The 13,538-nt window shown below is 38.6% G+C and overlaps 1 protein-coding gene across 7 annotated transcripts in view; it reads right to left on the reverse strand.

The window, feature by feature from the left end:
• Positions 1-13,538, reverse strand: part of GRIK1 (glutamate ionotropic receptor kainate type subunit 1) — a 358,854-nt gene that overhangs the window by 90,309 nt on the left and 255,007 nt on the right. For all 7 annotated transcript variants that reach the window (XM_055313531.1, XM_055313528.1, XM_055313529.1 and 4 more), the window contains 2 exons: positions 10,421-10,474; positions 8,039-8,212 (listed from right to left, as the gene is read on the reverse strand). In XM_055313531.1, coding sequence (XP_055169506.1) covers positions 8,039-8,212; positions 10,421-10,474 — 228 coding nt within the window. The remainder of the gene's footprint in view (positions 1-8,038; positions 8,213-10,420; positions 10,475-13,538) is intronic.

Genomic DNA, 13,538 nt, shown 5'->3' on the forward strand with positions numbered 1-13,538 from the left:
TGCTAGTATTTTATAAAAATATTGTCCTGTTGTTTTCTTTAAGGATAAAATTGTATAGTACTTTCACATTTTAGTTGAGGGTTTTCATCAGAACTTCATCTGAAATTCTCAACAAGCTCCCCAAATCAACAGAACAGATAGATAGAACTACTTATGTAGAAAAAATGACTCCTAGAAAAAAATAACCCCTAGACCCCTATATGTGTAGGGTCCTACGTATAGCAAATAATTGGTAGAGTTAGATCTAGAATCTAGGTCATAGATCAAAGATTATCATGTGTGGTTTTTTTTTTTTTTTTTTCAGAAATCCGTTGATTAGCTCAACATTTACTGTGCACTTATTGAGAGCATGTCTTAATGGAAGTGGAGAGGGTTACTACATCTCACGCTTTATCCGTCTACAAGTCCAAAGAATATCCCCCCTTTAACTGTTTCCCATGCAATCTCTATCATTGCATTTTCCATTTGCATTTCCATTTCCATATTGCACTTACAGTGACATTGGTTTCTCAGTAAGAATGTGGGTTTTGTGAATGAAGAAATGTTTGACTTCATTCTTTAGTGTGTAGGACAGTTACTGGCACATAAATATTGCTTAAAGTTGTTTAATAAATGCTTGCTGAAGGAATTAATGTTATTTCATGCCTTAAAATAAAATACAAAAAAAATAAAATACATTTTTATGAGAACTGTATAATCCCAAGGTTTTAAGATGTACTTGTAAAATAAGTTGTTTTACTTATATCATTGACATATAGAAGTTAGATCAGTAGTGGTGGTGGTAGTGATTGTTGAAGCTTAAAAATGTTTTGGTTATTTCAGTTCAAAACTGGTGTAATCAATTTCATAGATAAGAAAATTGAGGCTCAGAAAAATTAGTCCAAGGCTACTCTGCTAATCAGCTGCATGGCCAGAGTGTGAACCCATGACAGTGTGATTCTAGCACCCATGTTCTTCACCACTCTGCTATCCTAATTTGGTATAATTGAAGGAGAGTAATCAATTGGCAGAATGAGACTTTTTGAAATTCAATTAATAATAGCTGACTTTTATCCAGTACTTCTTGTATGTTAGGTGCTGCTCTAAATGCTTTGCAAACACTGAATCTTCATCATAACCTTTACTCTTTTATGGGTAAAGATATGACCAGGTTAAATGGCATCCCCAAAGTAGTAGTGGGCAAACCAAGATTCAAACCCAGGAATTTGGAGCTAGGGTTTATGTTCTCAACCACGAAGTTGAGCTGCCTCTAAAACAAATACTCAATGTTGATTTAATAATTACAATAATAGCTCAATTACGGTGCATGTTCACGGACAACTTACTACACACAAGGCACTGTAAGCATCCTACACATGCTGTCACCTTAAATTATTGAAACGATGCCTTTGAAATAGGTATTGTCACCATTTTACCAACAGGGAAATGGAGACTTAGAGAAGTAACTTCAGGAAGTAACTTTGATAACTTGCCTAACTTACTAGGCAAGTGAGAATTTCAACTTAGGATGTAAACTTAGATTTTGGAACTCACACCCTTAACCACTATGCTCTTGGGACCTGGACCATTTTAGCAGTAGAGTATATTTTTTTTTTGCAAATTTGTATGCGTATTCACTAATTGACTAATTGAAAGAGTTGGTAGAGAAGTGTGAGGAGTGAAGTTTTGATCTAACTCTTCCATAAGCTGGGCTAAGGAAGGATTTTGATTTTCTTTGTCAAGGCTGCCTCCACACTGGGTTGGGTAATAACACAGCTCAAAACCATGGGCCTGATCAGTGCTTTTCAAATTCAAAGAAGAAAACCATTTATTCTAAAACCACACTTCCCTTTGATGTGCAACGCTTTCTTAGATGGAGGAGACATGTGTCTACCTATTTTATAACGCTAATAAACCACCCCTGAATTTTCTTCCCTTTTCAGTTCTGTGCTGGAGGCCAGCTTACCGAGTAGCAACTCTCGATTTATTTTAGATAAATGTAAAAGAAATTGGCCTGTGTTTCAGATTTTATTTTTCCGAATGTGTTTATTTTCACATTTTATTTATATCGAAAGCCTGAATGAGACCACATTACTCAGTGCCCCTAAGAAAATCTCTTTACCCCAACATGGATCATGAAACAAGCATACAAAAAGCAGTCTCACACTGTGTTTTGGTTATCACAACAGTGTGCAATAAAGATTCAACTCAGCAGGACCGAGGTGCCCACGCTCTACACATATTTCCAAGAAAAGACTGGCTTTTGACTGGGTTCTGGGAGATAATGTCCGAAACCTGGGAATATCCTGCCTGACCATTGTGTTTTTGTATATTTGGGGTCTTGGGCAGTTTTAGGCAGTTTAGCAGTGTGATTTATGGTGAATGCCTATTTTTGTTCATCTGGAGCCCTGGGCCATGCTGTATCTATCAGTTTGTCCTCCGGAATGGCTGGAGACTGAGCAAGTAGGATCAGCTATGAGGATGCTCGATGCCTATGTGACTGACTCCCAGTAAAAACCCTGCACATCAAGGCCTGGAGGAGCTTCCCTGGTTGGCAACACTCTGTACATGTTGCCTTATGTTATTGTAGAGAATGAAGCACTTGTCAAAGCAACTTTCCTGGGAGAGGACCACTAGTAGTCCCCATATAGTTTCTCCTGGACTTTGCCCTTTGCAACTTTTCCTTTGCTGATTTTAATCTGTATCCCTTTGCTGTAATAAACTGTTATCTCTGAGTTTAACAGCCCTTCCGATTTCTGTGAGTTCTTCTGCCAAATGAAACCTGAATGTGGTCTTGGGGATCCCAACAAAATCCAGGGAGATGCTACTCTTTGGAAATGAGGAGTAACAACAGGATATGGCTTTATATATTCCTTGCATGGCATTACTGGAAAAAGAAAACTGCAGGAGATGGGAGTGCTGAAGGAAGACTTAGTCTTTGTGAAACAAATGGGCAAAAAGTATAGATTTTGGGAATCCCTGGGTGGCACAGCGGTTTGGCGCCTGCCTTTGGCCCAGGGCACGATCCTGGAGACCCGGGATCGAATCCCACGTCGGGCTCCCGGTGCATGGAGCCTGCTTCTCCCTCTGCCTGTGTCTCTGCCTCTCTCTCTCTCTCTCTCTCTGTGACTGTCATAAATAAATAAAAAAAAAATTAAAAAAAAACCTTGAAAGTATAGATTTCCCATCTTCTCTGCAAATTCAGAAATATTCACTGGCCTGACATGGATGGACAAGGCAGTTTTCTGTAAGAGAAGTTCTCCCAAATGACACCCTTCTCCCTCATTTCCTAATTTTATTCTATCACTGATTCCTCTATTAAAATCCAAATATCTCACCCACAGCATAGAGCTAGCAGGAATTTGTCTCTTAGTATGAATGAGCTAGTTTCCCTTGCGGGGGCGGAGGCTACTGAACAGCCAAAGTGGTGGGAGAGGCAGTGCACATCCTGAATGTTCAGGATGCTGAGAAGAGTGACCCGCAAGTGAACTGGGGTTTGGAAATGGCCTGGGGAAGGTAGCAAAGATATAATCATATACTCACAATCTAGAAATTCAGTAATTAGGGCAGAAGTCCAGCAGATCCAGTGAGACCTGGTGCAGAGGTTGGCATATTCTAATTTCAATAAACATTTTCCAGCTTTTGGGAGAGACATGAGAAATTGGGAAAAGAGGACCATATGTGGACTTTGGAAAACACACCTGGGTGATTCCTATGGTCGGTCACACAAGGTCACACAGGTCCCAGGTAAGGGGCTATCTTGGGCTACCTGTGCAGGTCAAGAAACACATCTCCTGTAAACAAGTAAGGATTCGGTCTCTGCATTTCAGAATGTCTTTTGTTACTATATTAACTACAAACTGGCATAATAGCAAGTGCCATCAAGTAAATCCAATTCTATGTCCTGGAGGTTTTATATATATTATCTAATTTAATCTATAGAGTAATACTGTAAAATATTATTACACAGATTGACAGGTAAGCAAGCAGCCTCAGAGATGCTACATAACCTAGTCAGGTCATTTAGTTATTCAGGGGACATAGCCAGTACTTAATCTAGGCTTTCCTCATCTGGAAAGATCTTGGTTTTTCCATTGAATTTCATAGCCCATTGTCTTTTGTCGCTGGAGCAGCAGCAGACACTTAGGTGACACTCAAAGGTACCTCCCTCCTGGATCATGATTACAGGAAATGCTCACATGTAACATAAGGCTACTGACATAACTTTATATTATGAATGCTTTTGAAGAACTGGGAAGGCCAATGACAGACCAGCGTTCTTGTTTCTATGATTATTTTGCACTATCGAATCATGCACAGTTTTGGTTCACAATCAGAGAGGACTCTACCTGAAAATGGGCCACTCCATTATCTCAGTCTATTCATAAGCCAATAGACTGAATCAGCCCAAGTGCTAAGAAAAATTTAAGCGCCATAAAAAGGAATGAAGTAGATTTTGTAAAATTACTCCAAACTTCTATTGAGTTAATCAACACTTCAGTTGAGAAAACACTTTCTTTTTTTAATCTCAAGATGTTTTAAATAACGAGTTTCACTATTTTTGAACTCTATTGACTCAGTAACAGGTTTCTTAATTAACACAATTTTAACCTTATTTTCAAAGTCAATATTTTTTTTTCTTTAATTACATCTATGGCTGTTAAGTCTGGAGTCAAAATTTTTCATTGGACATGATTTTCAGATTTGGATGTGTTTTGTCATATATAATAATATTCTTTGAAGATATTTTTGGTGTATGATATTCTAAAAAAATTTTCAGTTTAAAAATATTAAAGAGAAAATCAGACAAGTAGGTGGGAAGTAAAAACACATGGATATTTTAAAACATATTTTAAAAATTTCTATATTATATATTCCTACAGGCATCTGTATATGAATGCAGCACACACAAAAATAAAACTATAAAGGCAATAGGGAAATTTGCCTTGGAGAGTAGTGGTATAATGCATATGATTTCAGCGAATGCAACTTTCTTCTAGTAATGGCATTACTTAAATATAGATAGTGGTTAGTCTAGGCTAATTTTTAAAATATTATTATTACTTTAGAATAATCACTATCTTCACTACACATGCCTAGTTCTTACTTGTAGGAACTCTCTTTGGGCTTTTACAGACTTATTTAAGGCGTATATGAGCATTTTTCATTTAACATGTTGGTCTTAGCAGAAGCCCAATTTTTATTTATTTAGCATTAGCTCCCTTATTAAATACATATTTATTGAAGGCCTGCTTTGTGCCAGACCTTTTCTATTTCTGGGCATAAAGGAGATCACAAAAAGACAAAGCCTCTCTGTCCTCATGGAGTTTGTATTCTTGTAGAGGAAGGCACTGAACAAACGAATCGAAATATAGTGTGTGAAGCTGTACGGCTACATAGCGAAAGAAAACAGGCCATGGGAGAAAGAATAACAGGCCTCTCTGGTGAAGTGGATTTGACAGGGGAAGAAGGTTTTAGGTAGTGAGAGTCACAAATGCTACAGATGCAAGAAAGAATGAACCATGAGATCTGAGGAATACAGACCCAGTGGAACTGAAACCATAGGGCTTTTTTTATCAGGAAGGTGGGGAAGAAAATGGTTTGAGTACAGAGGCAGCATGAGAACAAAGATTTGTTAGATCTGGGCCCTGGCTTGGGGACATGAGTTTCTGCTCTCTCAACTCAGAGATCAGTCCATTGGGCTTCAAACCTGTAAATCTACTCTTTAAACTCACTGTGACTCAGTTTCCACATCCCCAAATTGGCCTCCATTACTAGAAGCCAAAATGGAGTCTTCAGGTGAATAAAAATCACTATTATACTTCTTGGGATTAATTTCAAAACTATATCTAAATATTCTTTTTCTTTTTATTGTAGCTATATGAGATGATGCATGCTAATTAAACTTATTGCAATAATCATTTCACAATATATGTAAGTCAATCTGTTATGCTGTATACCTTACACTTATACGATGAAGTATATCACTTCTATTTCAGTGAAACTAGGGGAAAACCGATCTGTATGACTATGGGATCCAACTTCTAGTGGGTGCTGTGTTCTACTACTTTTTTAGACTAGTATAGACATGACTGATATATCTACTTTCCCCACTTTTGGTGCCCGGGGAACCCTTCTCTTCCTTTCTGATAAATCCCCTTTCTCTTTTTTTATAGTTTCTAATAATAACAGGAGCAATAACAGAGCCTAGAAATCCCTTTCTTAAGTGAGATGACAGTAGTAAACTTTAGGCAAAGCAGGACCTCTTCCATCCACTAGGACTTGGCTCCACCATGCTTCCTGCCCATGGAACTGCCATTTGCCTAGGCCACCGGCAGCAGTCCTACCGGAGTAGATGCATCCCCTGTCTGGCCTGAGTTGGTGTGACTTGCATGGTTCTATCCTCCTTGTTCAATGATTTTCCTTATCTCAGTCAATATGTACAAACTGTCCTGTATAATTGAATGCAACAGATGCCTTTTTTTTTTTTGGTAAATTAAACCATACTTGTGATGAATATTTAATGTTTGGCCTGAATCCACAAGCTGTGATAACATAGCTCCAAACTGTAACTTTTTTAGTGGAATACACTGAGTGTAGGTAACAATTATTGGGGATCTCAGCCTGTGGATAGAAATCTCATTGGGAGGCAAGGCGCGAGGGCAGGGGATTTGAGACATTTGAACTCACTGGGATTATAAATCCAAGAGGAAGAAGAGAAAAGCTGTTGTATTAGCATACCTCTCTGTCTCTGTCTGTCTCTAACTCTTTTTCTCTCTAGCTTGCCCTCTTCTCTCTCAGAAGGTCTAGTACTTCCCTGGATAGTCTCTACTTGTTCCTATTCAAAGGCTCATTTGTATTAAAATGCTTTCTATCATTATCTCTCCGATCACTTTGTATATTTTAAGAGTTATTTCAGGTTTGAAAAACAATCAGGGGGCTTGAACAAGGAATCATCCAGAACCACTTCATTTATTAATTCATTTTCCTTGGTATTCATTTGTTTCTCATGAAAAAAAAATGGTAGAAAAGGAAAAGAAATCCCAAGTTCATTTCTCTGCAAGATGATACCTTTCGGTTATCGGTAAATTGCATCTTAAAAGCAAGAGTGCTTCTCCCGATGATGGGAACAGAGAATGAAATACTATGCCAATTTCAAATGCTATTACCTGCCCGCATTCCTAGTATCTTTCCCTTTAGATGACATGATTCCTACATAGAAAGCTTTTTAAAAAATGTCCTGCTATTTTCTTCATCACGTAGGGAGCTTCATTAGAGAAATAAAGCTAAGGTAGGTGCATTTGACAACGAAAGACAAATGATGTTAGCGAGAAGCGCTCTGATGAGGCAGTTTGCAATTTATCTGTTCAGCAGAGTACCTCTCCTTGTCAGGAGGGGGGCCTGGCATCTGCTTCGAGAGCAACATATGGCTGGTGTGAATCACTGTCAGTGTCTGCAGAGGTGTTCCTGTACACATCCAGGCAGGAAGAATGTGAACACACCAACTGCATGCAAATCTGGTGTCTTTCCACGTGTGCCACCGTTTGCTGAGATGTGGCAAGAAAGGAGGGCCGCATGGCATGAGCACCGGGTGTTATTCTATATGTTGGCAAATTGAACACCAATAAAAAATAAATTTATTAATAAAAAAAAAAGAAAGGAGGGCCGCAAACTTGTTCTGCGTCACTTTTGTAGGCAGCTTGCTCTTCCTTCCCTCCCCCCTTCCCAAGGCCACATTTCCAAGGGTAAAACTCACTTTAGTCACCCTCACTTTGGCTTCTGCTTTGTCTCCATTTGGCTGGCAATGGTGGCTACTCATTTAACTCTTTTTTTTTTTAAATCAGAGGGACGTACAGTCCAGAAAGCTGAAAATAGCAATTTTCGATAGTAGCCGTGCATAGACTTTCTAAATACCTAAAAATTTTACTCCTTCTCTCATTCAAGTCAAGGCACAAGTTATAATACTTTTACTTCCACTAGAGGAGGCATAGGTGATTCTTTACTAACCCCTAAGGAAGCAAACATCATCTCAAATGATTTTTATTTTAAGACTACTTACCGTCATCATGCCATCCAAGAGGCCAGTCTCCGGCCTGGGGGGTGCCTGCAATCTCTCCATGGACCACTTCTCAATGATGGAGGACACATGAGGGTTGTCAATATTAAGCAGCCGAAATCCAGTCATGTTTACCCCACTGTACCTATAGAGTTCCAGATCTAAAGCAAATAAGTCCTGCGCAGTATTAAAAATGATAAAAGTAGAAAGAGTTAACATTTTCAATGTCCTTTATGCAAAACAGAATAATGACTGCTAAAGCAACAGGTAGATTAAAATTAAAATAGCTGCCATCCTCACTGCTTCATCAAAGAATGTTTCCCATTGTTCTTCGCTTGCACGCTGCCTGAGAAACTCTAGGCAGTGAGCAGTTTTCATTTTCCGCTGTTTTTTGCAATGCTATTAGAATTTGGATAAACCAAGAAGAGGAATTAGTATGCCCTTGGGCACAGGGTACAATATTCTGAGAAGTTAAAGTTCTGTTTCTAGAACATAGGGTTTGGGGAGTTGGAAGGGATCTTTGTGTCCATTTGGTTCAATGCTTTTATTTTACAGATGAGGACACTGAAGCCACTTGAGTGGTGATGTGACTAGTCCAAGGATGACCCATCACTTCCTGCTGCCTTAGATCTGGTAAAGGAGATGAAATTTGGAATTTTCTTATGCATTTGATAGGAAGATCACTTCCAGCAGGAAAAAATACCTTTCTCTGGTTCATTGATCCATGCCCCATATAATGAGGGCATGAAGAATGCTCACTGGATGCAAGCTCTGAGTGTTCTCCTTGGAGAATGAACCAAAGCATAGGGTTGTGTGAACATGGGTATCATAGCACTGGAACTAATTCCCTTTCAGACAATGTTTCAGGAAGAAAAGTTTAACCCACTTAAGTTTTCTCTTACAGATGAGGCTGAGTATAAACCAGATGTTTATGTTGATTCATATTTATTTTTTAAGATTTTATTTATTTATTTATCCATTCATTTATTTATTTATCTATTTATTTATTTATGAAAGAGAGAGCACAAGCAATACGGAGGAGCAAAGGGAGAAGCAGACTCCCCACTGAGTAGGGAGCCTGACATGGGGCTTGATCCCAGGACCCTGAGATCATGACCTGAGCTGAAGACAAACGGAGCCCAAGGCAGATGCTTAACCGTCTGAGCCATGCAGGTGCCCCTGTTGATTCATATTTAAAACAATACAAAAATTTCAGCTTGCTTCTTGTGAAGAAAGGTTTAACTCTATCATATGTCATTAAAGATATCTTGCATTTGGAATAAACCAAACTTTCAAAATAACACTTAACAAGAAAAGAAAAGAGAAAAAATTTGCATAAAAATTTCCTAACAGTGTAACTGCTTTATGGAAGTGCAATGCAAGATGATCAGTGATGACCGTGGTTCCTAAGGAGAGGCAGCTTCAGAAACACCTCATGATCTGTATTTGCAGAAGAGGCACACGGATTTGTTCTTCTGAATAATTCTTCTTTATGCAGCTACCCTTTCCCAAGATAATGTTGAATTAGACCGTAGAGTTTTAAGAGGGCAGTTCTGTCCTCCTGGCTCAGTATCAGAAAGAGTAGTACCTTCTAAAGGGTTATATTTCCCCCGCCTTGTTCTACATAACTTTCTTCTGTAAGTTTTACCAATACTCATGGGCAAGAATGGTTAAGAATATAAAAAGCAAAGCATGGCAAATGCAGATAAAACAAAAGGAAAATGCTTAAGGAAGCAAATTTAAAGAATAAGACCCTAGAAAGAAAGATTTCCTTTAGCGCGCTCAATGAATGGAAGGAAAGTTACTCAAACTACAAGACATCAGACAGAAAATTCTAGAATGCATACGGAATCCCTCACAAACTCCACAGTAAGCAACGTGATGTGCTAAAATGAATACATTACACAAAGTTAGGTTGGCCTATAAATTGAGGATCCTGTGCAATATGGAAAGTCCAGGGTCTGATTTGTAATATCTGCTTGTGAGCAAAGGATGAAAAAAGCAAGACCATGAGGGCAAATTGGTTCCTGAAGGGTCTCCGTAAATCCCATAGGATCAAAAAAGCTAAGAGACATTTTAGTGTGCCTTCTAATGTATTTAGAAAATGTAGATGATTCTTTATGACTAGTTTGCTCTTTGACAGTTTCTATTTAATGGAACTATCATTTTAATCCCTTTCCAGATGCACAGGCATTGATGCTAATTTAAAAAAAAAAAAAAAAGAAAGAACCTGCTGTTCAGCATTTCTGGATTTAAAGGATTCTTAGGAAAGTAAGACAAATCTCCATGACAATACCCTGCTTCTGACACTGGTGGGGCTGACTTTTGAAATAACTGGAGATGTTTTCCTACAGCATGGAATACATTTCCACTGGAAGTGCTTACCAGGGTTGTGAAAAAATAGTGATAGTACTCAGTCATCATGCCCATGAAAAGAATCTGCAAAAGAGAAATAAGGGGAAAGAATCAGAAACAGAATTATAATAAGAAATAGATCATTAGCAGGGCAATTGCAATAGTTTGAGGATATAGAGCAGGAAGGGGCTTTGGAAATCTACATATTCAGCAGATCAGAGACCTCAGACAGATCAGTGGCTGATAGGGAGCTGATGTGGCCAGCTGAGGACCCAGGCCATTAACCTCCATCCAATGTTTTCTCATCAGACCATGTTCAATCTTCATTGAAATGGTAGGTATAATTTAAATTAAAAAAATTTAAAGGTGGTGTATGCACAACAAATTTAGTATTTGGAACTGTTCTTAATAACAGTGTTTTGCTCTCATTGCCTAGGTGTCCGAGTAACCCCATGCTTAGAAAGATATTTTATTGATCTCCTTTGCTTTAATACTTACCGTACTGCCTCAGAGTAGAACTCATTAAATGTTGAATTGCAATACTGGTATGTAGATATATTTAAATGAGGGTTTATACATATGCATATCTCTGAAGCCTTTCTCTCTGCTGCTTTCCTATCTTATCCCACAGTATGTATGAATAGGGGAAAAGAGGATTTGTTTATAGATTGAAGGATGGGGACTGTTCTTGTACAAATGTCTCACTGTCTCTTAATTCTGATCCTGTTACCTACATGGGATCTTGACAGTTCCAGACATCCTGTGTACATTGTTTTTACCAGGTAGGGAAGGGGGAAAAGAGGTGAACAGAAAAGGCAAGGGTTCTAGGTAAAGGCAGTTGATTAAAATGTGATCTTACTTTTAGATTCCTGGAAATGGTGTTCATTGAGAAGAAACCAGTGCAAATTATTTGGATACCCTTCTAAATCAAGGGTATCACCTTCCTTGGGTGGGGGGAGGTCAGCAAAGGACCATTGGGTGCCATTTTTTGGCCTTTGTATAGAAATGAATGGAGAAGACTCAGAACTCAAATTTCCAAGGCAATTTTTTTCCCACAGCTCTGATAAATTCTGAATGCAAATGAGAATCCCCTCTGAAAGTTTTAGAATCAGATATTCTTAGACTCCATCACAGAGACATCCCAAGCTGGAATTCCCCAGAGCAGAGCCTTGGTTTCTGTATTTCACAGCAGTGGTTGAGAAGCACAGCTCTGTGGAAAACATGTCCATTCACACCAGAGAACAGGCTTTCATAACTTCAACTGAAGAGATGGATTGACACGATCTTAGGGAAGGCAATGTGTGTTATCAGAGGTCAGAAAGTGCCTAAAATACGTAAACTCAAATGATTTTACATGAGAAGGGATAAAGAATGAAGAGGGCATTCACTGACAGCACAAAACACACCAATTGATGCTTCTTTTGCCCTCTCTGTTAATTTTCCCAGAGGAAAATTTAGTGAAATCGTAATGCCATGAAGGTAAGACAAATGACAGGAAACTCGCTCTCTGAATCATGAGCCCACTGTGTGTAAGTCACTCCCGGGGTGATAACAAGACCAGATGCACAAAAGAATTTTAAAAAGGGTAGAATTGCTTTAAGGCCATCAATAACATTTAAAGCCATGCATGGTGAGGTCTTATTAGCTGGTCTCTTATATCATTGGAGCATAAAGAGCTAACCTGCCGGGGTCAGTCAGGAATCCAATTTTTCACTTTCGTCGTTAGATAGCATAATTGCAGCCAAGACTACCTCTTCAAGGAGGCCTGGGCAAGTTTTATGTAAAGATATGGAGCTGGACACTGAGATTTAAAATATCATTTCTGAAACTGAAAAATAAACAAAAAGGCACCCGAGGTTTTTAGCTTTTCACTTGGGTTGACTTTCCTTTTAAAATTGTATTATGGAGACATTTAAGACATTTTAAGCACTCATTCAACTAATCCTTTTTATTATTTTTTTAATTCTTGGAGGCAAATATTCATTTGATATACCTCTTATTTAATGTTAGAAAAAAGTTATGAAGATGCAGTTAATATTCAGTCAACAGGTCTACTTTTATTGCAGAAAGAACCCTTGGGTCCTCCCTTCCGGGATGCCTTTTACTTGGCACACTGGAAAAATCTCCATTTTTGACTTTCCTACCTAGTGCCTGGGTTAGTGCCTCCTGGTTTCTTCCCTTGAACATCTTAGAAATGGGAATTAAGAAATAAGTATAGTCATGAGTGAAGGCTCTGCTTCCGCCTTTGCGGACTCTCTAGGACACAGGTGAATGAGAAGCTTCTGGGAAAGAAGAAGGCCAGTAGCACCGAAGATGGTGCTTTTTAAACGATTGTCCGTGTGAGAATCTGTGGGACTGGTCGGGACCAGCAGCTCTGTCGTCTAATAGTAGTATATTTCATAAATAAAAGTATTGTATTCACATGACGATTTTCTCTCTGCACGTTGGTATTTCAACTAAAAGTCATTAAGGGATTAGGAAAATGTCACATCAAGATAAATGTCAGTTTTTCAAATAAAAAAGTATAATCATGATATGGGGAGTTTTCTAATCTTTGCAAAACTGACTTTTTCCTTGGAAACGCTACCTTCTTTGAATTTTGATAGTGTACTTGTCTGCTAGACTAGCCGAGTGGTGCTGACCTAGGCTGTGTATACTCTACCAAGGCAGTATTGCTAGAAACTAGTTCTGCCTATCTTTAAATCATTTCTAACAGCACAGAACACACCACATCACAAACGCTAATGTGTAATAAATGTGGCTGTCTATACTATTCATATTGATGGCATATTCTCTTTCATTGCTTCCACTAATACGTTCTTTTAATAGTGGTTGTTTCCTAACAGAATTATTCTTATTAAATAACCTTGACATCACATCATTGACTTAGACTGATGGTAAAATATCCAGCCCTTTCAATAACATTATATATCTGTGGAAGGGATAATACTGAGTATCTACTACTTGTCTTGTTGTTAGAAGGCCGATAGTTTAGACATCATGGGTGCCATTGCCAATTTTCCATCTGGAAGGGCAAATTGCAGGACTGCATTTCTTGCCCTCTTGTGATTGGGTGGGGCCGTGTGCTGGTTTTGGTCACCCTGACATGGGTCACCCTCCAGAGATTTCACCCTGATAGGTGCCTAAC

This window comes from Nyctereutes procyonoides, unplaced genomic scaffold (assembly GCF_905146905.1).
Source record: "Nyctereutes procyonoides isolate TBG_1078 unplaced genomic scaffold, NYPRO_anot_genome, whole genome shotgun sequence".
Taxonomy (NCBI): domain Eukaryota; kingdom Metazoa; phylum Chordata; class Mammalia; order Carnivora; family Canidae; genus Nyctereutes; species Nyctereutes procyonoides.